Source organism: Phocoena sinus, chromosome 15 (genome assembly GCF_008692025.1).
Source record: "Phocoena sinus isolate mPhoSin1 chromosome 15, mPhoSin1.pri, whole genome shotgun sequence".
NCBI classification, from domain to species: domain Eukaryota; kingdom Metazoa; phylum Chordata; class Mammalia; order Artiodactyla; family Phocoenidae; genus Phocoena; species Phocoena sinus.
The window spans coordinates 59768524-59793598 of record NC_045777.1 but is presented as its reverse complement, the minus strand read 5'-3'; the positions used below and the strand labels follow the sequence as shown (position 1 = coordinate 59793598).

The 25075-nt window shown below is 49.7% G+C and overlaps 1 protein-coding gene across 10 annotated transcripts in view; it reads right to left on the bottom strand.

The window, feature by feature from the left end:
- Positions 1–25075, bottom strand: part of SNX29 (sorting nexin 29) — a 550106-nt gene that overhangs the window by 454836 nt on the left and 70195 nt on the right. For all 10 annotated transcript variants that reach the window (XR_004345666.1, XR_004345669.1, XR_004345667.1 and 7 more), the window contains 3 exons: positions 18421–18539; positions 12337–12412; positions 10536–10618 (listed from right to left, as the gene is read on the bottom strand). Coding sequence is in view for 6 of the 10 variants with exons in the window: in XM_032604205.1 (XP_032460096.1) it covers positions 10536–10618; positions 12337–12412; positions 18421–18539 (278 nt within the window). In the remaining 4 variants the exon portion in view is untranslated. The remainder of the gene's footprint in view (positions 1–10535; positions 10619–12336; positions 12413–18420; positions 18540–25075) is intronic.

The window sequence follows — 25075 nt, the reverse complement described above, 5'->3', positions numbered from 1 at the left end:
AGCCAGTATGTTTATGGATACCCGCTCCCCCTGCCGAAGGTCACTCAAAGTCAAGGCAACAGTCAACACATTTGCAAAGGAGACAGTCAGCAAGGGGGAAATGAAGATGCCTGCCTTGCTACTGGGACAGCCAACAAGACCAGGCATGACCCTAGAAATATCCAGACTTCCACAACCTGGTCCTGGAATGGCTGCAGGAGGAGGATGTGAGTATCATCACTCTTTTCTCAGAACAGATGGCTAGAAGCACAAGGAATCCTGGAGGGCGGCCTCCTCCACTTTACAGTTGGGGAAACTGAGGCCCAGGGAGGTGCAGGGACCCACTACTGTAAGGGCCAGAATCAGAGCCACGTGCTCCCGAAACCCAGGCTGGTGCTCCTTCCACCCCAGCTGCCCACTCCCTGGCGCAACAGGGGGACAGGCGGAACATTCACTCACTCCTTCACTCCGCGGGCAGCTCACAGATCTAGGTTTTTACCGCGGACCAAGCTAGAGATGCAAAGGTGATGAAGACAGACGTGGGCGCACCCTCGGGGAACTCACTTTCAATTCATTCCTACGGAAGCCTTTGTAAATTTTTCCTGTGTGTTAGAACTAGAATAAACATTCATTCCTTCCTTCCTCGCGCCTTCAACTAAAGTATCTTGAGCAGCAAGTCCATGGCAGGCAGGGTTTCAGGCACCGGGGCCTCACAGTGAACAAGCTGGCCAGGCGCCTGCCCTGGAGGAGCTCACCTTCCAGGGGTGGGAAAAGAAACAAACAGTACACTCAGGCCACAGGGGCTTCGGAAGCCTGGCAAAGTGGGTGACAAGGCGTGGGTGATGGAAGCAGATGGGCAGTCAGGGAAGGGAAGCCTCTCCAACAGGGTCATTCCAACAGACCTGAATGCTTCCCTCCGAGGGCAGAGAATTCCAGAAGCTGAGGGTGTCCAGGAACAGCAGGGGGGTGGGGGGTGAACCCCAGCTCCCCTACATGCTCACAGTGGGACCTTCACTGCAGCCTCTCTCGGCTTCTGCTTCTCCAATTATAAAATGAAGCCAACACTCCCACTTTGCAGGGATGCTGTGAAAACTGATAGTAGAGGTATAGTCTGATTCACAGTAGGAAAATAAATGAGGAGCTATCCATATTATTAATATTTTCCAGGCACTCCCTGAAAGAAGATCTGGAATTGCCCCAGAAATAGGTATGAACTTGCAGCTGGATCTGATATCTGAAGCCTGCCAGATGTCATCTGGAAAGAACCAGCATGGAAACGTGAAGACTCCAGAATCCTGGGGGTTTGGCTCTGACTAGGGTTTACAGCGTGGACCCTTGGGGCTACTGAACAGGTTCAGAACTGGTCTCCAAAAAAGCTTTCAGGAAGAGCTGGCCTCCCTGGAGGGATGCCACCGGCTGACACCCACACATGGCGAGATGACGCTGGACACGGTGCTGACCTGGGTCCTTGGCCTCCCCAGGCAATGACCTGACTCTGAATAACTAGAATGGCAATGCTCACCACCTGTGGAAGCTTCTCGATACAAGACCTACCGTACAACACCTGGTTGGGGGCTCAGGTTTTGTGCCTTCCAGCATTAGTGCATTTAACCCTCCAAACGGCCCTGAAAAGCCAGAGTTAAGTGTCTTCATTTTACAAATGAGGAAACAGGGCCCAGAGCATCTGGGAATAAAGAAAGAGCAACCTAGCTGGTAAGTACTGCAGCTGGGGCTTGACCCCAGTGTGGTGGCTCCAGGTCACACCCCCCAAACCTCCCCCACTCTGCTCCCCTGCAGCCCTTAGCACGTCTCTCTGAATTATGGGTGTCAGCACACCATACTTGGGGCACCCACTAGGGACTGTCAGCAGCTTGAGAGAGTTAGGACACCCAAGTCAACCCAGGAGTCCCCACCCTGTGAGGCACAAGGGAGGCCCTGCAACAACCACTCAGGCGAGGAAGGGCCATCAGAAAGGGGGAAGGAAGGCACACAAGTGAACAGCCTGCCCTTTGCAAGACCAGGTGGGGAGAGTCACGTCACGCCTGCTTCAGGCCCTCTGCCGGCTGCCTGCTGCACTTGGAATAAAATCCAGCATTCTCCTGCTCGGCTCTCCCCCATCACCTCTGCCCAGAAGCCACCAAACCTGGCCCAGTCCCCTCAGCCCACAGCCTCAGTCCCACTGTCTCCCAAGAGAGAGCTTCCCTGGTAACCCACCTTAAAACAGCCCCCAACATGTGTCTGTCCTCCCACTGGTGTGGCGAGTCCCCAGGGCAGGACTCTGGCCCCTTGCTCAGCAGTTCACAGGCCAGGAGCGGCACAGTGTCTGTCATCTGGTCAGCACGGGCACAAAGAGTTTAGGAATGGATGAAAAAACATCTAACAGGGCTTCCCTGGTGGCGCAGTGGTTGAGAGTCCACCTGCCGATGCAGGGGACACGGGTTCGTGCCCCGGTCCGGGAAGATCCCACATGCCGCAGAGCAGCTAGGCCCGTGAGCCATGGCTGCTGAGCCTGCGCGTCCAGAGCCTGTGCTCCGCAATGGGAGAGGCCACAGCAGTGAGAGGCCCGCGTACCGCAAAAAAAATCTAACAGAGAAAGAAAGAGAGAGAGAAGGAAGGAAAGAAAGGGAAAGAAAGAAAGAGAAAAAAAGGATAAAAAGAAAGAAAGCGCACTTTTTTCTTCGTCAGGACAAGCACTCCCCAAAAATTTGCTAAGAGGGCAGATCAGGTGTTAAGTGTTCTTAATCATTCAATCAATTGATCAACAGAGTGGGAGGAATCTTTGGGAGGTGATGAATATGTTTATGGCATAGATTGTGGTGATATCATGTAATGAGTATTAATCATTATCATAATTATTACTGACCACCAAGAGCCCCTGCTATGCCATCCCCATGAACCACATTTGCCTATGAGTCCTCAGTATTAGCTATTCTGCTTGTTATCACACAGACTAAAGCACTCCCGGCCAAAATCAGAGACACCTGTTATTCCAAAAGACTCACGGCTCTGGGTCTGGGTCAGTCTCCATCACGACAGCTCACCAAGCTTCTCTCTTGCCCACGACCCCCATCTGCACTCGCTTGGACCCCAGATTAGGACCCTAAGACTATTTAATCCAAAACTCTGTTGAAACATTGTTGCCACAAATTGAGTTTAAAAGAATGCCAAAAGTTAAATGGAACTGCAAAATAGAAAATGGAATTTTATTCATGATAAAATTTGGTGTCTGGAGTAAGTCATCTTAAACAGCAAATGATGACAAGGTGGAAAGCTATTCTGTGCCAATTCCAAGATGGTATGAGAAGGCCTGATGGGTATTTTTAAAGGCATTAGAGGTTGACAACACGGATTTCTTGTGTCTAATTTCACTTTAAAAGTACACGACTTTCTTTTGCTTCCATTTCAGTATATTAGGCAAACTGCTTTTCTATGTACCCATTAAAAATAAGGTCATATTGGGCTTCCCTGGTGACGCAGTGGTTGAGAATCTGCCTGCTAATGCAGGGGACACGGGTTCAAACCCTGGTCTGGGAGGATCCCACATGCCACGGAGCAACTAGGCCCGTGAGCCACAGCTACTGAGCCTGCGCGTCTGGAGCCTGTGCTCCGCAACAAGAGAGGCCGTGATAGTGAGAGGCCCGCACACCGCGATGAAGAGTGGCACCTGCTCGCCGCAACTAGACAAAGCCCTCGCACAGAAACAAAGACCCAACACAGCCAAAATAAAATAATAAAAAATAAATTAATTAATAATTAACTCCTACCCCCAACATCTTCTTTAAAATAATAATAATAAGGTCATATTTTTGATCCCATAAAAGAGAGACAAAGATTTTTGAGATAAAGGTGGAGAAAAAAGAAAGGGAAAGAGAGTTAAAAGGGTTTGAATAACAATCATCACCATTCATTATTTCAGGTAGATGTGAAAATGATAACCTCTGGTGAAATTCCCTAAACCATCTACAACGAGAAGCACATCAAGAGTTGCACAGGTCAAGTGTTCTGAGGAGGAAAAGGTGGTGATGGGGAAGAGAAACTACAGGGCTAGTTCCTGGACCATCCACTAGGTGGCACAATAACCTGGACAACTTGGTCGTCATCTGGGGTGTTAGTGGAAAGGGGTGAACTGAAAGGCGGAGAAGCAGCAACTTCCAAAGAGTGGCTGGTAATGGATGAGAGGTCAGCAGTCCCAGCGTCACGGCCCCACTAACCCTCAGTGTCTCAGTCCACTCGGGCTGCAGTAAGAAAACACAGCAGACCGGGTGGCTTATAAACAACAGAAATGTGTTGCTCACAGTTTCTGGAGGCCGGAAGACCGAGGTCAGAGCACCAGCGTGGTCAGGTGAGGGCTGCAGACTCCTTGCTGTGTCCTCACACGGCAGAAGGGGACAAGGGAGCTCTCTGGCACCTCTTTTGTGGGGGTTCTGCCCTCGGGACCTAATCACAGCTCAAAGGCCCCCATCTCTTAATATCATCACATTGGACATTAGGATTTCAAAATATAAACTTGGGGAGGGGACACATTCAGACTCTAGCACTCAGAGCAAAAAGTGCCCCTGAAAATAAACAAGTTTGGTATGCTCATCCTAAAAACCTAGTGTCCTCACCCAGGAATCTCTTGCTCTATTAAAAAAATAATGATGAAAATAATTTAAGGCTCTCAGACCTAGATGCCCACCCCATTACTGGCAGCACTGCATGCCCTGGCTGGGCGATGGTAGGACACTTTTTAGGTCATCTGGACTTGCGAGTCAGGAAGCCTGGGTCCATCGCCAGCTTCACCACTTACTCGTCCTAGCAACCACACCCTGCACACAGTAGATGCTCAATAAACTGAATGATATCCTAGCTGTAAGGCCTTGGACAAGTTATTTAACCTCACTCAGCCTCTGCAGGAGGCTGCTGGGGAATTAAATGAGAAAACAGCATTTTAAACGCTTAGGCACAATGCTTAGCACACCGTAACATCTACTAAAGCATGTTATTATTTAACTAGGTCACATTCTTACACAATATGACTGTTGGCCCCTCCTTTCGACCTCCTCCCCGAGCCACCAGCTCCAAGAGCAGCCAGGATCGACTGTTGGAGTCACATCCGCCCTTTTCTCCTTCGCCCTCCCAAGTCAGGCAGAACACCCAATGGGGGACCACGCCCCAAGCCAACAACTCACACCGGGGATACAAATGTTAAACAAAAGCGGGAAGAGAGGCTGCCCTGGAGGGAATGCAAAGCCACCCAACCACAAAGGATAATTTTCCAAGTAGAAAAAATGCATTACCACGTTAGCACCTAGTGTTGGCAGAGGGTAAAGAAATGCAGCTGTCATACTCCTGGCAACACACTAACTCAGAACACAAGTGGCTATTGAGAACTAGCCCATAAATATGGCCCAACCTCGCCCTCCTATCCCACAAATTTACCACAAAGGAATGCTTAAGCAGAAAAACATAATAGCCAATATTCTTAGAGTGCACTTACTAATAGCACTCTTCAATTCTTCCTTACAATGAATGAAGAAACTCACTGGGGAGAAAAAACCCTGGCTGGTGATCCTCCCAAAAAATAACCTAGCAAATTGTAATAAATCAAGTGATGGAATATTATGCAGCCATCTGTGAACAGAGAATGTTGCCCGCCACTCTAGTTCTACAAGGATCAAGCCATTGGCAACTGCAGCCGACCCTGCAGTGGGATGCTACCCTGAGGACAATCCAGGATGGAGAAAAACAGGAAGAATTCTGTGCTTTGGATACTGGCCCTAGATAAGATGCATATCTAAGGGATCATTTCGAGCAGCCCAGACGCTTGCATCTTCCCATGCATAGAAAAGCACTAGAATCATTAACTTGAGATGTTTGGTTCTTGCGATTAACAGTAGTCTCCTGATGTTCAACTACATGCTTTTTTTTTCCAGCAAAAAACTCCTATATGTCCTAACTCCTCCCTTACCCCTTCTGAGCAGTTTCTCAGAGCGACCTGAGAGGCTGTGTCCTGGGCTAGAGTCCTCAGTAAGATATCCGAATAAAACAACTCACAACTTTTAGGTTGTGCGTTTTTCTTCAGTCAACACATTCAACAGGACAATGGGGAGATGAGGGAAAAAAGGGCAACTGTGATATATGTTAAGAGCTGAATACAAAATAAGGACATCCACAACAGCTAACATTCATGGCTCTTAACTCTGTGATCTAAGTACTTCTCTAAGCACAGCACGGTTAATCTTCACAACGACCAGACCACACGAGACAAGTATTCATCGAATCTTTATGTCTAGACAAGGAAACAAGAGCCTGGGAGGTTTAAGAACTTGAACCTGGGCAGCCTGGTTTCAGAGCATGTCCTCCTAAAGCAACAGGCACGCTGTATTCCAACCAGCTACAACTCTGCACGCCCCAAATCCAGGATCGCAAATTCACCTGCAGGAATGGAAAGGACCCCTGAGGCAGAATTACGGGTGTCTGGGTTTACTCGTAATGGTCTTTACTACTCCCCTCAATAACTAGTTTTTCATAACAGGCTTTTGTGTTTTCTTAAGTACCAAAGAGCCTGAAGAGAGAGCAGTAATGGGGGTGGGATCACACATCTTCTCTTGGGCACTAAGTAACAATAATATATGCCCCAAAAGCCTGGGACAAAACCCCTTTGCCGTTTCAGAGACATGCAAGGGGGGAGGCTGCTTGGCAGAGGACTTGTCAATTACCCGCAGCACCAAGGGTTAAGCACACAAGCTCCAGCTCGATGACAGGGCCGAGACAGCCACCTGGCCCGATTATTCAGTGCAGGCCGGGAGCCACTTGGTGGGACATGAGGGAAACACTCTCCGCTCCAGGGAACAGAGTTGGGGTTCCTCTAACAAGCTCTTCTGGGGTTTGTGAGAGTCGGGCATCTCCTCTGGAGTGCAATCCTACATGCTTCACATGCTGGGATGCAATTCTCATCCTGAACTTGGAGATCTCTTGAGACACCACTCCTGGGACACCCGCTGTTATGGACTGAATTGCATCCCTCCCAAATTCGTATGTTTTGACTGTATTTGGAGGTAGGACCTTTAAAGAGATAATTAAAGCATCCTTATAAGAGGAAGAGACACCAGGGATGCTTGCTCACAGAGAGAAGGTCATCAAGCCAGGGAGAGAGGCCTCGCCAGAAACCAAGACTGCCGGCGCCTTGACCTTGGGGGACTTCCAGCCTCCGGAACTATGAGAAATAAATTCCTGTTGTCTAAGCCACCAGTCTCTGGTATTTTGTTACAACAACCCTAGCAAAGGAGCACACCCTGGATACCCAGACAGACTCGCTCTTCTTATTTTTTTGCGATGACACAGGAGGCAGGGGCAGGATGGGGAGGGTACAAGTCAAAACCACCCACCGCTCAAAATTTCTCAGGATTCTGATCTCTTGTCTGGAACACCCACAGGACAGACAACAGTGCTGTCCCCTGAAGGTTCCCTGAAATTTACAGCCACTGCAGAAAACAGAACCCCCTCCCGCCATACCCACTTATCACCCACAAACCACACCACTACAGGGTGTCGAGGGTCAAAATATGGATGTAGTGACGTTTTTCTTCAGAGATGCAGGTTGTAAAGTCTGGGTATGCCTCTATTTGCCAAAGATACCAAATAAGAACACCGGATTTACATTTTTAGAAAAGTGTAGGACTAAAAACAAGAAAAACAGTCTAAATCCCTGCCATCAACATCACTCCAGTGCGCTCAGAGGCATGTCCTTAGTGAAAACACACAAGCAGGGCCAGCACCCTCCTCAAGGTCAGAAGATGGCTGAGGGAGACCTATAGACCACGATCTCTGTCGACCCCAAGAGCAGCTGACAAAGAGAATTGTGTCTGAGATGGCGGGACCTCATGCCAGGGTGCAGGAGACCTATGCGGAAGCACAGTGCTAGGTACCACAGGGTGGGGGGAAGTGGCGGTGTGGAGATGCCTGTATCCCTACAAATGGTGCCTAGGATGAGGCGCCTATGAAGCCTGGCCTCCACATCCTCAATTTCAGGGTCTTTAGAGTAGATGCAATTCAGGGCCAGGGTAAAGTCTCACCCCTCTAGGTCAAGGTGTGACCCACGTGAAGAGGGAGCACTGCAGGCGCTAAAAAGTCAAGGCATCAAATAACCGTGAGCCACAGAGAGAATTCCTCTTCCCTTTTCCACTCCTTCCGATGATGTCAGGAAAAATACCTGAGTGGATTAGCACTAAGATATCTTCTCATGCTTAGACAGGCAACAACATCCAGGCCGACTTACTAACACTGGCTCCTTTTCTTGTCTTTACTTTCACAGTTACCTGCTATTTAAGTCAACTAAGAGTGGCTCTCCGTTCACAGTAAGCATATAAAAGTCCATTTTTAAATAAAGGCATTCAGGTTTTTTAGGGGCACCCATTCTTAAAAAATGGCAGGGTAGGTAATAGTACAGAGGTAAATAAATAACTGAAATTTGAAAACCAGTGACCTTAGTGCTCTTCTGGCCCATGTGTCCCACACACTGGCAGATATAGAAATATCTGCTCAGCTGAACCCGAGGCTGAGAGGTGCCAGCGTAAACCACATGCCTTGGTTACGCAGTGAGACCACCCAATCCCCACACCCCAACCTCACAGCGCCTACTCATTTCCTTCCTCATCCTTGAATCAGAATGCTGGTTGCCCCCGAACCCCTCTTCCTTCCTTAGCCATGGGTGGTTTTTTTTTTTGGCGGGGGGTGGGCAGGTGGACGGATAGGACACACTGCCTCCTTAGCAGCCAGGGGAGGCCTCGGGATGGCTGTTGGCCACACAAGTGGGAACCTGTGTGCACCTTCTAGGAAGGGTCCTTACAGCTTGGGGGAGGGGAGAAGTTTACCTTTTTTGTGTCACAGACCCATTCCGCAGTCTGGTGATGAAGCCCATGGGCCTCTTCTCAGAAAAATGTTTTAAAATACATAAAATAAAACACCCAAGATTACAAAGGAAACTGATTAAATTGAAACAGAATTATTAAAATGTAAAAAGGAAAAGTGACACACTAATATACGGGATTTTTTATCACATTAAAAAACTACTGCATTTTCAAGCAGAAATGACATTGTGAGATTTTTCCATATCGCTGTTGTTACAGGTGCCTGTGACTTCTATCAGTGACCAAGTCACCCATTTTGCTAAGGCTACTAAGGTTCCTATGGTTTGCTGCTACTTTCATAATTAAAGAAAATGCAACCTAACTGTTCATGGACAGATAAGTGGATAAAGAAGATGTGGTACACACACACACACACACACACACACACACACACACACACACACAATGGAATATTACTCAGCCATAAAAAAGAATGAAATTGTGCCATCACAGCAACACAGGTGGACCTGGAGGGTACTATGCTTAGTGAAATAAATCAGACAGAAAAAGACAAATACTGTATGATATCACTTATATGTGGAATCTTAAAAATAAAACAAACAAATTAATATAACAAAACAGAAAGAGACATAAATACAGAGAACAAACTAGTGGTTACCAGTGGGGAGAGGAAAGGGGGAGGGGCAAGATGGGGGAGGGGTAAGCGGTACAAACTTCTATGGATAAAATAAACTACAAGGACATATTGTACAGCACAGAGACTATCGCCAATGTATTACAATAACTTATATGAAGTATAATCTATGAAAATTTTGAATCACTATGTTGTACACCTGAAACTAATAATATTGTAAACAACTACACTTCAATTGAAAAATCAAGTAAAACAATAAAAAATAAATACTAAATTTCAGTCAGAGGTTAGAGAAAAAAGTCGTCATTTCTTCCCCTGTGCAAGTTCAGACCCCTGAATCCTACCTGTGGAAATGGAAGAAGTCTCTCCTTTGCCCCCTCCTCCTTCCTGGTACCTGGGATGAGAATGGGATGGCTGGAGCTAAAACAGCCATTTTGGACTGTGAGGCAAGATAGAAGGAGCCCTGGTCTCCAATGACCATGGAGCTACATACCGGTCCAGCCTTCCTACCTCTGGACAGAGCGATGAATTCCTATCACATTAAGCCACAGTTTGCTGGTTTATTCTTTATTACATAAAGCCACTCAAACCTAACCGTAATTGCTGTATCGCTAATACTTTTACTGAGTGGTGAGGTTGCAAACAGTTTGAACCTGATCATTAGCAACCTTCATTCATCTTTGAGAGACACTCTCTCCCTTACCTACAAAAGTGATTCCTCCAGAGCTACAAAGGAAACCCAACTAGAAAGTTCCTCTGTAGCTGACGGCCTTGCAGGAGACAAACCCGGAAACCGTGAACGACAGAAGTTTCCCTCTGCCTCAATCCTGCTCCACCTCTGAAGCACGTCCTTTAGAGCATTCACACACCCAAGTATCAAGTTTTACAGCTCAGGGAGCTTGCGACCACGCACCACACTCCAAGTCCACGACCAGGCACACACACACCTGACTTCATCCCACACTCTGTAAAGTCCACGGTCACACAGGAGCAAGCACAAAGGCACTGCCTCGATGTGCAGGCCTAAGAGTCATCCTGGCATCGGCAGAAGCTGCTCAGAAAGTACTTACTAATTGTCATGGACTCTGGCACCGAGGCAGAAGGTAACAGGCTGCTCAGAGGACTTCCTTGGCCTGGAGGACTGGCTTCCACACTGGGAAAGGCAGGCAGAGGGAAGTTATAGTCGGCCACTTAAAACACACCTCCTCACCATTCAAAAACCAGCAGGCATTACGCTTGTTCAGGTTTACGAACTAGAAGGAAGGGAAGGATGCCCTTTGAAATTATAGTCGGTCCTCATTTGTGGGTTCCATAGCTGCAAATTCGCCTACTCCCTGCAGTTTATTTGTAACCCCAAAACTCCCAGCTCTCAGGTATAACATGGTCACCCGTGAACACGCACAGAGCGGTCAAAAGGCTGAGTCATGGACATGCATGCTCCCACCTCATGCCAAACAAGGCAAGCTCTGCCTTCTTTCAACTATCATTCTGTCCTTCTGGCGAGCTCTTCAGCACCACATTGTTCACATTCTTGTGCTTTTTGTTGCTGATTTTGCATCTAAAATGGCCCCAAGCTAGTGCTGAAGTGCTGTCTGGTGTTCCTGAAGGCAAGACTGTGAAGTGCCTGACGGAGAAAATACACGTGTGAGGTGGCCCTTGTTCAGGCCTAATGATAGGGCTGTTGGCCTCGAGTTCACCGTTAAGTGCATCAACAACATATGTTAAATAAGGTGTCTTTAAACAGGAACTGGCATAAAACATAGGTTATGTACTGATCTGGTGACAGATCTGTTGATCTGTTGACAAAAATGTTGTGACCAGACACTCCCAGGAACCTAGGAGCAATGGTTCCACCTTGACAGAACACGACCACCACAAATAACGAGAGTTGACTGTGTAGTTACAAAGAATTTGCAACGTGGAAAAATAGCACTTCACATCTGTCATGAAAATGGCAAGACCATAATCCGGTTACCACAGCCACACCCACGCACCAGGAGGAAAAGGACCAAAAACATCATCGATGAAATGGAGTTGGGGTTAAGAGTGATGTAGTTTCCTGTACTGCTGCATTTCCCAAATTTTCTAAAATAAACAGCAGAAAGGACTCAGCGTCCTGGATGGATCTGGCGACACCAACCCTTCCTGGTATCGTACTAATCCGCACGAGCCTCCTACAGGGAGTGCCATTCTCAGAGCGCAGGGCAAGACCGGAACAGCAAGCTCGGGTGGAGGTAAACAATGACCCCACTCTGGAGCCAAGGTTGAAAATGCAGATGCGACGCCCTGGGGACACCAATTTAAACCCATGGAGAGAAGAAGGAAAAAGCTGTAAGAGCAACAAGGATCGCGGTGGCGTCAGGGAGCCCTCAGTGTCCATCTCAGCTCTGCCACCAAATGTCCAGTGACTCTGGACAACTCAGCTTTCCCTTGACATACTTTCATGTGGAAAAAAAGAAAACCAATGTGGTGCTTGCTACTGAATGGCAGACTAAGCACTTCACAGATATATAATATCAAAGTGGTTTAAATATTATGTAATATTACAATTATAAATTGTAATATTGTTATCATTATCAAATAGTAAAATCAAGCAAATTGTGATGGTGGAGGTACCCAGATATGGTTCCCAAAGTGCAAAACGTAAACGTGGTATGCAAGTGAAACTTGACACATACCAAGTCTCGGGCCTGAGACCCCTGGGCACTTCGTACTCTGGGATGTTAGACCAAACCTGAACTAAATTAACGTGAAGTGAGGCCTTGCCCTTCAGTCCCAGCAGGCGCCCACCCATCTTTAAAAAAGAATAAAAGGCAGAGTTGTAAAGAGGACAGTTCAACCCCAGAGGCAGCTTGGGGTCTGAATACTCACCTGTACCGAGGTCCAGGCTCCGGAAGGACGTGGTCATCGGGTCCTGTCCCGTTCTCCAGGCTCCCGAGGGGGGTATCTGCGCACACACAGCAACCACAGAGAGAAAGTCAGGGTTCTGTTCTCGTTTCATTTTCCCCATGAGACAAGGACACAGTGCAGACACTGGCTCACCTGCTAAATCAGGTTTACCCGTCTGGCACACTGGATTTTCATCCGCTCCCTGTTTCATCTCTTTGGGCCGTAATCTCAGACTTGGTATCAGTCACTGACCGGAGGCCCTATTTTCCCACTTAACCTTTTTTTTTTTTCACTGAGTATAGCTGACATACAATAATATCAGTTTCAGTTGTATATAGCATAGTGATTCAACATTTATATACACTACAAATTAATCACCAGGATAAATGTAGTATTATCTGTCACCGACAAAGTTATTACAATATTATGGACTATATTCCCTATGCTGTACGTTACATCCCATGACTTATTTATTAACCTCTTTGATCTGGAGCCACCTGGAATTATGCATGAAGTCCACATCCAGAGCCAACCTCAGAACCAGGGAATAATAAATCAGCAGTTAGATCCGCTCCCACCTGCAGTGTCTGAAGATGGACACACGAGGGCAGCACAGCCCAGTGACTGCTGCTTTCTACAGCGCCACTTGCCCTGCATCAAGTGGGAAAGGCACTTGGAAGAAGTGAGGCCGTAAGTCATCTCTAGAAACAACAGGCAAGAGGCACTAAAGACTTTCATAGGTGCATTAGCTGCTGTTCAAGTCACGGAAGGACGCACGTCTCGTTGCCCTAAGTCATCTGTCGTGTGACCTCCTCCTCTGCTTACACCCCGTCTGGTCCTGCTCAAGATTCCCCAGCTCTTAAGAGGTTGACCTAAGGGAACCTTAAGGGGTTTTCTCACCTTTCCTTCTACCCTGCTGTCCCCACCAAACTATTCCACTCACTGCTACCTCTTTTAAGAAGTTCACAGAGGGAAGAGAAAGTGTCCACCACTCTGCCTCCTATTTCTCGCTCCCCAGCATGGTGGTGAGGTCAGGGTACAGGCTCCGCCCACTGGCCTGGGTTCAAGTCCCTGCTCCCCAACTTCAATCCAGCACGTTACCCAGCCTCTTTGTGACTCGGCTGCCTCCTCTCTGAAATGGGCTGACACCAGTGCCAACCATACATTTTTTTTACTGGAGCACAGCTGCTTTACAGTGTTGTGTTAGCTTATACTGCACAGCAAAGTGAGTCAGCTCTACGTAGACATATATGCCCCCGTTTCGTACAACATTTTAATAACGCCCGCCACATAATTTCATTTCACATTTTATTACACATACATTTCGGTGAGAGCGTGCAGTGAGCGGGGGCTGGTGTCAGCTCGCCCTGAAACCAAGGCCCCTCTCCTCGTCCTCCTAGGAGCTCTCTGCTCTCAGCCTTCAGAACACAGTGGTCCTCCTCCCCTCACTGTCTCTTTCTCTGATTCCTGCGTGAAGGTGTCGCTGGATCACGGCTCCGTGGCCTCTGACGCCCTTGGCAAACCCAGCAAAGGTCCTGGCTCCAGCTCTCGGCTCCCTGAAGGTGACAGCTCTCGAGCCCTCACCTCTGGCTAGGCCCTCAATCTTCAATAACTAAACCCACGTTTATAACCGCCCACCAGAAAGCTCTACTGGGATACCGTACTGGCCTCCCAACTGATCATGACCTTCAAAACCGTTCCCACCTCAGAAGATGGTGGCACCACCCTCCCTCCCATCCCAGAGCTGGTTGGTGTCCAAGACCAGTCAATCCCACCCAGTCACCTCCCACTCCTTGCTCTCCAGCCACTTCCCCCGCCCCCCAGTTCGAGGGCTCCAGGCCCTCCCTGGGGTCTTCTGCAGCAGGTCCCCTCAGCTCTGCTTCAGCCTCCAATCTAGCTCACACACAGCCGTCAGATTCCACTCCCTGAAGCAAAGACAGGATTCCAACTACACAACGCAAATCCACGGGTGGAGTAAAGACCAGCATCACCCACCAGGATTCCGGACACCACGCCTACCCGGCCCAAGTGGATTTCCCGTCATAATACACGACCCTGATCCCGTGCCAGCTGCAGCGGGCCTGATGCACTGGGGCCACAGAGCGATCGCAGACACTGTCAAGGCCCCTCTTCCTCTGCCCCCAGCCAGACGTCATTTTTCCAACTGCCAGACGTCCACTCCCTTCAGCATGCCCACACCCCACCCCAGCACTGATGTGCTCCCCTGAACCCCAGCTGCGGGCCTGGCTCTGACTAGGGTCAGGGTCACACTGGAAGCAAAACAGACATGGTCCTGCCCTCACGTACCTCAAAGGCTAGTGCGGGTAGGGGTTCGGGGACAGGCGTTATCAGGTAATTACACAAATACACGATTTCAGGTGGTACACCGAGGTCGGAGAAGTGGAGACACCTAGGTTTACAATAGAGTGAAACCAAGGCCCGCGCCGCGTGCGGTGTGGTGGGCGGCAGGGCCACGGTGTTCTCTAACGCAGCAGCCCTTGGGCCACAGCCTAAAGGCAGGAGGAGCTCGAGGGGAGGAGGAATGAAAGCTGGCTGGTCTGGCCAGGGCAGCAGGCAGAGGGGAAACGGGAGGAGGTGAGGCTGCGGGGTGAGTGGGGGCCGGGTGGGCACAGTGAGGGTTCCGGATTTGAAGCAGGAGAACGAGGCAATCTGATGTACATTCTAAAAAATCACTCTGGCTGCTGAAAGAAGGGTGGATGGATGGCAGACAGGGATAGAGAGCTGTTGAGAGGCTATTCTGTACGAGCCCAGCGAGAGAAGGATGAGTTAGAAGAGGGTGGTGGAAGCATTCAGAGGACACTTCGACCATTCGTTCCTCCTCCTCTACGTCGGAGGATTAAAATGATGTCGCTGTCCCCTCCCTGCCTGCGGCACTCCCAGGGGACTCGCCTTTAGATCCCCCAAAGCCTGGCAGCGACCCAACCCCAGACCCAATGGCAGGACTGGGAGAAGTCGGGGAACGTTGGACCTGATGGGGAGAGGAAGGGGCCGAGGACCCAAGCTGTCCAGTGAACCAGCTCCGCATTTGCCAAAACCCAACTCCAACCACAGGCCTTCAGCGAGGAGCAGTAACACTTCCAGGTACATAGTCAGCAGGAATGGGTGTTCTGTCCCCCTCGATTTATGATTCTCAGTTGAAAGAAACTTTGGGGACTTTTTCTCCCTGGCAGCTTCAAACAGATGTTGGTAAACGTGCTCTGCTCTGCTCTAGGTAATGACATGCCCGGAGGAATGATTGGATCTAATCCTCCATCTGCTTGTCAGGGTCTCGGGTGACCCTGGGCTGGTGTCTCCCTTCTCTGAGCCCCTCCCTAACCCCAAAAATGCAGCCCAAGGCATGGCCCCCCAAACCACAGAGGTGCCTCTCCCAAGGTTCAGAAGGATAATAATCCTGTGTTCAGGGTCCCCTTCTCTGCCGCCTCCTCCCTCCCCAGACTTAGCTACTAAAACATCCAAACTGCCCCGCCACAGGCCTCTCTCCCTTTTTTGTATCCCCTCCCTCTTTCTCTAAATAACCCCCAAGTTAAAGACATGAAATGACTCCCAGGCCAGAAAGAGAAAGGAGATCTGAACGTCACTAAAGTAGGCAAGTGTCAACCAGAAGGGACACTAGTCAAGTGGAGTGAAAGAGAAGGAATCTTGGGGAGAAATCTGGCCGTGCACACCCAGGGGTGCCCATGGAGGGGCCGGGCCGGCAGCCAGGCCGGCCTCAGCACCACCAGCCCGCACACCTCCACGGACAGGGGGCGTCAGGCCAGGAGGGACTTGACGCGCGTCGGCACTCCAGCCAGGACACGGCTTCCCCCAGCTGATTCCAGTATCTTCGGGCAGCCCTAGCATAACGCGCCTTCCCATGCAGTGTTCTCACCATGATGAGTTTGCCCCTCATCACAAGCGGTCACAAGCTTCCATGACTCCTGGCAGCTTTGTTAACAGTAAGTTTAAAGGCTGGCAGACCAGCTCACATGCAGCACCTCTGGTGAGGACAGCTGAGACCAGCTGGAGCTGGGGTCCCATCAACAGTGGCTAGGTGGAGCCTCTGGGTCTGCGAGGCTGACAGCCCGAGGACGGACGGTGGGAAATCTGCGGGGGGAGGGGTGACTCCTGGAGAGGATCCTGGAGGCCGGCCAGAGTGCCGCATTCCGTGACTAAACCCCCGATGCGAATGGCACACAGCCAAGCCCCAGAAGCAGCCTGACACGGCAACCCAGCGACAGTTCATGACCCAAACAAAAGGCCCGCCCGTGGGGAGCAGGGCAAGGGGAATGGGGAACTGGACCCCGACTCAGATGCCTGAACAAGCACTGGAAATCCTCCAGCGGTCCCACAGACAAACGTGAGGACCACCTACTCTCTGACAGCCACCACCCCACCCCCCGCCTTCTCAGACATTCTGCTCGTGTCTGCACTGCTGCTGAATGGGCAAGGGCGAGGTGACCAGACCTCCAACCCGCAGTGGCTCAGACCAAGGCTGGTCACCCGAACGGAAGGAGCTGCAGGGGCCAGCCTGGCCTGCAGACACCAGGTAGGCCCACCGGACCGTCCCTCTCTGGGGTTTCAATCAACACCTGGACAGAAGCTCTAGTTGGTATGGAAGGACACACAGCCGAGGCAGTAGTGTTGGCACCTCAGCCAAATAGAGGCCAAACAAGAGGGTGGAGAATGATGAGGGAGCAGAGACAGACCCGGAGGGAGAGGAGGTGGGGGCAGATCCCCACAAGGAAGCGTGGGGCACAGAACCAGAATGACAGCAGGACCTCGCTGGGCCCAGAATCCCTCCATCCCAAAGTCCCAGCTTCCAGCCCACGGGCGCCCGCAAGGCGACCTCACTAGTGCAATGCCTGCAGGAAGCCTGCCTGAGGACTTCACATGTGCCCGGCACCTTGTTCCAGATTAACTCAGGGAACCTTTGCCACAAGTCTCAGAAGGAGGAGGTATAACAATAACCAGCCCTTCCCTTGCGGGCTGTGGTCAAGAGTGGATGAGCTAACCCGGATCAATCACCTTACAGTCCTGGACTCACTTCAAGGACTGTCATCACCGCCATCCATACTTTCCAGAAGAGAACAGCCTGGCGGACGTAAGTCACTTAGCTGCACTCTCCTTAGCCTCAATTTACACCGGGAACACTGCCTCACAGGGCGGGCACGTGCCTCCCTCAGCAACTTCTAGAGCTGGGCCTGAGCTGACCACCCACCCCAAGACTGCGCCAGTCAGCGTGCCCGCCCTGCCTCGTGCCACAGCTAGTTTGAGTGGGTTTCTGTTCCTGACACAGTGACACAACAACAGTCTATCATCCGGTTCAGAATGTCAACAGCTTCCTGGGCAGTCGGTGGGCCCCGGCCCACGGTTCCCTAAACCTGGGCCTAGGAGGGTGAGAAGGGCACCTACACAAGGGAGCCGAGGCCTCCGTGACACGCTGGTGCTGTGAGGCAGTGACAGTGACCAAGCATTTCACTGCGCCAGGCGCTGCAAACACCTGGGCTCATCCATGCTCCCGGGCTCACCGCCCACCCCCCCAATACCCCCACCATGACCTGCTCTAGCTAAAGAAAACAATCACAAACCATAGGCAAGCCTGCTCGACCATAAGGAACAGGTCAGAAATGCTTAGCCACTTTTAAGCAAGCTACTCCCTGACCCCCAAGCACTTGGCTACAAAGAGCACAAGGACCTTTAGAGCTACGGGTTCTGTGACCTTCCCCCTTCTCCTAAGAGGCAAAAATAATGGTCACCATTTGTGATCAGCTTGCATGTGACCAAGTTCAACAAATCACTGCCAAGAAGAAAAACAGGCCCCAGGGGCTCCCTGGTGATTTGTCAACACTCACTCAGGTGAGAGCACCTCAAAATACCCAGGCTCAGCAAGGAGAGCAGCCTCTGTCGCTCCCGAGCTCAACAGGCCCCGACTGCCCTGAGCCCTGGCCTCCGTGCTCTCTCTCCCGCTCTCCCACCCCTGCCACCTGCAGACGTAACCCAGCCACTCCTGCTGCTTCTCGAGCCAGAGCTGTGACAGGAGGAAAGGAGGAATCGGGAGACACCTACCTGCAGGGCCGTAGGAGCCCACGCCACTGACCGGGAAGAGCACATCGGCGTCGCCATGCAGCACGTGCAGTGGAGCCCAGCTGTGCATCTGGGAGAGGCAGGCAGCCCCGTCTAGCGGCCTGCGGGGGGAGAACACAGCTGCACATCAGGGCCGAAAGCCCCAAGGGCCCCGAGTAGTACAGCACCTGATGGGCCTCCACAAGCCCCCTCTTGGGAACCAACCAAGCCATGAGGGGGATGAGAACAGAAGCAGGCCTGGGTGGGAGTCGGGAGCCAGCCCTCCGGTGCTCACTCTTTCAGCCCATGTTTACTGAGCACCTCCTACCTGCCCGGCAGTGCGCACACACTCTGTGCTGGCAAAGAACCAGCCAACAGTGTCCATCCTGCCCTCATGGAGCTTACAGTCTACTGGGGGAAGCAGACATGAGGCATGTAATCCCACAGGAAGGTGTGAAATAGCAGCTCAGGTCTGTGGAGCTGGTCGGGAAGGTGGTGGAAGGCTTCCTTGAAGAAGGGAGGTTTGAGGTGAGGACGGAGGGAAGAACCAGTGTCACGGGGGCGGGAGGTGGGGGCAGCGTGTGCTGGTGCTGAAGCAGGAGGAGGCCCCGTGGGCTCCAGGCTCTGAAATGACCTTGGGCTAAGGTCCCTACGCCTCGCTGGTTCTCAAACCCTCACAAGTAAAAGGACAGAACCAGACCGGAGGGTGTCTGGGTCCCTTCCAAGAAAGGGGGTCAGCTCAAATATTAGCCAGGCTCATATGATCTGTTATACTGCCACCTTATCCGCCAAGTACCAAACTAACCTGAGCCATCTTTGTGACGCCAGGCTGGGCCAGTTAAATCTGAGAAAGTATTTGCCCACTGCAGCATCTGCCTCTGGGCAATCAGGCACCACTGACAAATACCGGGAAGCATCTGTGCAGTACTCGAAAGTTTATAAAATCACGTCGTAAATCAGTTGTAAAGAAGACCAAAGCAGATCATAATCATACCTACTTAATGGAGGGAGGGAGGGAGGGAGGGATGAAGAGGAAGAGGAGGGAGAGGGAGAGGGGGACGGGGAGGGAGGGGAGGGAGGGGGTAGGAAAACAACTCAAAGAGATCATGCGACTTGTCCAAGTTCATCACTTGGCCAGAACCAAGGCTTCAGCCCAGGTCTTCCAGATCCAATTACAATGAGGTCTCCTGGCCACTGCCCCATCACTGACATGATGTATATAATTCTTCTTTCGTTTAGAGCAGGGATTAACAAAATTTTTCTGGAAAGGACCAGATAGTCAGTTTTAGGCTTTGTGGCCATAAGTATACTTCCTTGTTGGTTTTTTGTTTGGTTGGTTTTTGCTTTTTACAATGCTTTAAAAAATGTAACAGCCATTCTCGTCTGGGGGCTTTTGCGGTACGCGGGCCTCTCACTGTTGTGCCCTCTCCCGTTGCGGAGCACAGGCTCCGGACGCACAGGCTCAGCGGCCATGGCTCACGGGCCCAGCCGCTCCATGGCATGTGGGACCTTCCCAGACTGGGGCACGAACCCGCATCCCCTGCATCGGCAGGCGGACTCTCAACCACTGCACCACCAGGGAAGCCCTGTCAACTCCTCTTTTAAGGCCTGTCTGTAGACATTCTTCTTTGAGGACTCTCGAGCTTTTGGTCACATGTTTGACACGGAGCAGGACACACATCAAGTAATAATCCTAACAGACTTTTGCCAGCTGTGTCATTTAGTCTTGCAGGTAACACACAGGACGCGGCACAGAAGAGGAAGCGCCCCCGACCTGTGTGCCCAGCCGCAGAGCCAGGTTCTGGGGTGAACTTGGCTCTGCCTCTACAATCTGTAAAGAACCGCCCGCCCGGGGCTCTGATCCAGCAGCTGGCAACCAAGGGGACTCCCAGACACCCAGAGGTGGCCAGGGGCACCCCTCAGGACACGGCAGCAAAACCACAGGCCTTTCCCGGCCGCTGCACCAGCTCCAGGCAGGTGGGATTTTCTGTTGTTTCTAAGGAGACCTCTTGCCACTTTCCAGCAACACATGCAGAGCACAAAGTGAAGTCAGGTCCCACCAACTAAGGTTCGGACCCGAGTAAAAGTGGCCAAAGGCCTCCACCTAGAAAAGGAGTTACACTGAAGTGATTCCTAAAGCAGAGACCAATTCAGAATACGGGGTCAGAGTTGGGCTTAGAAACAGAACTGGTGTTGCTTTTCATTAGAAAAGTAAGACACTTACTTTAAAACCTACAAAATGCCATAAAGAGGAGGGGGAAAAATACACCCAAAGCCCCATCACCCAGAACAACTGAGGTAGACACGCTTTCCACAGTGCCTTTTTTTTCTTTCTTTCCTCACATGCTTTCCTTTACGAGGTTGTAATGAAGCTATATGTAGGTTTTTATATTTTGCTTTTTTCATTCGATATTAATTCATAATTTCATCTTCATACTACTTAGATACTCTTAGATGTCATTTAAGATGTTTAAGATCTGGAACATTAAGATTTAGACTACAAAATATTCCATGGTTAACTGTTCCTCTGTGGTTGCACATTTTCATCAGGTTCATTGCTTAGCTTTTCTAAATTAGCATGTTGGTATCTAGATGCAGCAAGCTTTTTCCTGAGGCTGGTCCTCAGGGTAGCTTCCCAGCAGTGGAATTACTAAATCAAGGGGGATAAACATTTTTAAGGCTCCTGACATGGTGTCAAACTGTTTTCCCCAAGGGCTGGGGACATGACCAGCGCTCTATCAGGATGACCCTAGCACCAGCCATACCTCATCATTATTCCACAGTTAACGTCTGCTATGTGTCTGGAATATTCCAACCATTGAGGACACATTGAGAGCAAGCCTTCCAGGCAGGGTGCTCACCCAAGGCTGCTTTTCACCCAGTTCTTTTTTTTTTTTTTGCTGTATGCAGGCCTCTCACTGTTGTGGCCTCTCCCGTTGCGGAGCACAGGCTCCGGACACGCAGGCTCAGCGGCCATGGGTCACTGGCCTAGCCGCTCCGCGGCATGTGGGATCTTCCCGGACCGGGGCACGAACCTGTGTCCCCTGCATCGGCGGGCGGACTCTCAACCACTGCGCCACCAGGGAAGCCCACCCAGTTCTCTTTTTAAATCTTGACGAAGATGATGGGCAAAACACAGTGTTTGGTTTCACTTTGTGTTTGCTTAATTGCTGGTGAAGTGCAAAGTTTTTCATGTTTGTAATTCTTGGTGAACTATATTTTCACCCCACTTCCCTGTTGATGTCATGGAGCATACATAAAGTGACAGGAAATCCCCTTTCTATAATAAAGATATTATATCCTCTTTTAAGAAAAAACAGGGACTTCCCTGGCGGTCCGGTGGTTAAGACTCTGTGCTTCCACTGCAGGGGGCGCGGGTTCGATCCCTGGTTGGGGAACTAAGAACCCGCATGCCACCTGATGTGGCCAATAAATAAATAAATAAATACTTTAAGAAAAAAACAAAAGCAAGGTCAACACTTATAAATACTGAGGTAGTTAAAAAACTAAAAACAGAACTACCATACGACCCAGCAATCCCACTACTGGGCATATACCCTGAGAAAACCATAATTCAACAAGAGTCATGTACCACAATGTTCACTGCAGCTCTATTTACAACAGCCAGGACATGGAAGCAACCTAAGTGTCCATCAACAGATGAATGCATAAAGAAGATGTGGCACATATATACAATGGAATATTACTCAGCCATAAAAAGAAACGGACTTGAGCTATTTATACTGAGGTGGATGGACCTAGAGTCTGTCATACAGAGTGAAGTCAGTCAGAAAGGGAAAAATAAATACTGTATGCTAATACATATATATGGAGTCAAAAAAAATGGTTCTGAAGAACCTAGGGGCTGGACAGGAATAAACACACAGACGTAGAGAATGGACTTGAGGACACGGGGAGGGGGAAGGGTAACCTGGGACGAAGTGAGAGAGTGGCATGGACATATATACACTACCAAATGTAAAAGAGATAGCTAGTGGGAAGCAGCCACATAGCGCAGGGAGATCAACTTGGTGCTTTGTGACCACCTAGAGGTGTGGGTAGGGAGGGTGGGAGGGAGACGCAAGAGGGAGGAGATATGGGGATATATGTATATGTATAGCTGATTCACTTTGTTATAAAGCAGAAACTAACACACCATTGTAAAGCAATGTTAAATAAAATAAAATAAAATACTGAGGTAGGAGGGACAAGATTTTTCCTCAGTCATCAGACATTTTTCCTCAGTCATCAAAGAAGGGGTTTAACTGCCAGCAAGTAGAGGTGTAAACCTTTGGCCAACAGAGCATCTAAAAGACCATCAGAGCATTCGACTTTGCCAAAGGCCACTGCAACCCACCATGTGCTTCTCCCAGCCTGGCCCCTTTCCTCCCACAAACCTGGCTGTGCTATTAAACTTTTAAAGTTCTGGCCCCTCCAGGATCCTAGACCTTTCACGTGAATATTAGCTTAGAAGCAAAATGAAAGTGTTACTCAGTAGGCCATCTCATCATTTCTCTCTCTTTCCCCAAGACGCTCTGCAGAATACTCACTCAAGATCCCCTCTTTATGCCAGGGAGTGGCTGTCCATAATCCATAGGGGGCCCAATGGCCTCAAAGGGCCGAGGCCCTATAAAGGTCACCCTGCACTGTTTTGTGTTTCACACATCACAATGCTGGCAGCTATCCTGGCTCGCAAGCTGGCCTCCCAGCTCCAGCCTCCCCTCAATGTCACCAGTCCAGTAGGAAGAGAAATGACTGTGTTTGAGGCCAAAAAACTGATTCGTGGAGTGAATCAACTCAGAGGTGCACTCACCTACAGAGACAGAGAATGCAAATGGCATTTCCTAAAAGGCCCAGAGGAAGAACTGTAGGCAAGTGTGATGGTTAACTTTATGTGTCAACTTGGCTAGGCCGTGGTACCCAGATATTTGATCAAACACTATTCTTGATGTTTCTGTGCAGGTATTTGTCTTGATGAGATTAAAATTTAAGACAGGAGACTTCGAATAAAGCAGATCACCCTCCATAATTTGGATGGGCCTCATCCAATCAGTTGAAGGCCTTGACAGAAAAAGACTGAGGTTCCCCCAAGGAAGAAGAAATTCTGCCAGCACACTGTCTTCAGACTCAAATTGCAATTCTTCCCTGGGTCTCCAGCCTGCCAGCCTACCTTGCAGATTTTGGACTTGTCAAGTTCCACAATCACATGAGCCAATTCCTTAAGATAAATCTCTCTAGATAAATACATACATACATACATACGAGAAACACACACACACACACACACACACACTATTGGTTCTGTTTTTCTGGAGAACCCTAATATAGCAGGTCACAAGGCTGGATGCAGGTACAAAATCATTTGTACACAGTACGCAAGAACAATGCTGGAGGGACGCTACCCTAACATACTTTAGTAGGAGAAAAAAGCCTTGTGCACGAAAATGTTCATTTCAGAATGGCTGATAACAAAAAACAAAAACAATGCCAACAACCTAAATACTCAACAACAGGGGAACCGTTAGCAAATCATGACATTGATCTGACCGAATATCAACCAATCGAGATTCATGGCTGTGTAGAAACATGGAAAACATCTGACAGTATTATAAGCGTTGGAACACAGCACAACCTAACCTTAATTCCAGTTCTTCCCACTGGTTTGACAAAGCTTAACTAAAGAAACTGGCCTTTCATCCATCAGGTGGGGTTGACACCCACAAACCCCCCAGGGCAGCTCTAAGTATTAGGATACCGTGAATCTGCAGTTTGCCTCATCTGACCTGTCCCAGATGATCGACAAGGTAATGCTACTAACATGGATATGCATGTGAATGAGGATGAGAGTAAAAATCAAAGACAAAAACAGGGAAAGTCTCATGAGAAAGAAAAAAAACGCCAGTTCAACAAATGGACATGCAAAGCTTCGGGCTAGAGGCACACCGTGCCCCTCCACTGCACCAGGGGGGCTCGGGGTCTTCATTTTACACTTTCACAGGCTGGTTTTGAAGCCAGCCGTGACTAGGGTTGCACTGCACACTACAGAGCTCAGGTGAAGAGGTCCCTAGTTTATTCGGCATTAAGAGTAAGACCAAGCACAGGAATTATTACGAGTTACAGTATGACAGCGGCCACAGCTGCCTGCATTCTTTCTTGAAGTGCCAGCGCCCGTGGCCAAGGCCCAACACGCAGGGTCCCATTAACTGGACAACAACGCTACAAAGCAGATGCTGTTTTTCTCTAGGTCTCACGCGAGGCCTGAAGCTCTGGGAGGTGAAGAAACTCGTCCAACCTAGTCTAACCTAAGCCACGCAGCTAGTAAATGAGAACCCAGGTTGTCTTGATTCTAAGATCCAAGCTCCTAACTATGCTTTTCTGTTTTACGCCTTCACTTGCACCAAGCCCCTCCTGAGGGTATAAATGCACCGCAGCTCCAGTGTTAAGGTGGCGAGTGCAGGCCAGTTACTGCCGTTCACACCCCTGCAAATAAACACAGAAATTACCAGCTGGAGACTATTGTCTAGAATACCCTGCCTCTCTCCTGAGCGTCCTGGGCTAGTGGCAAGTAAGGGATGCAAGCAAAATCCAAGCAACAAAAATGAAAGACACAGACATAAAGCAAGAATTTCAAGGCCTACATCTTGACACCAACTTTGCA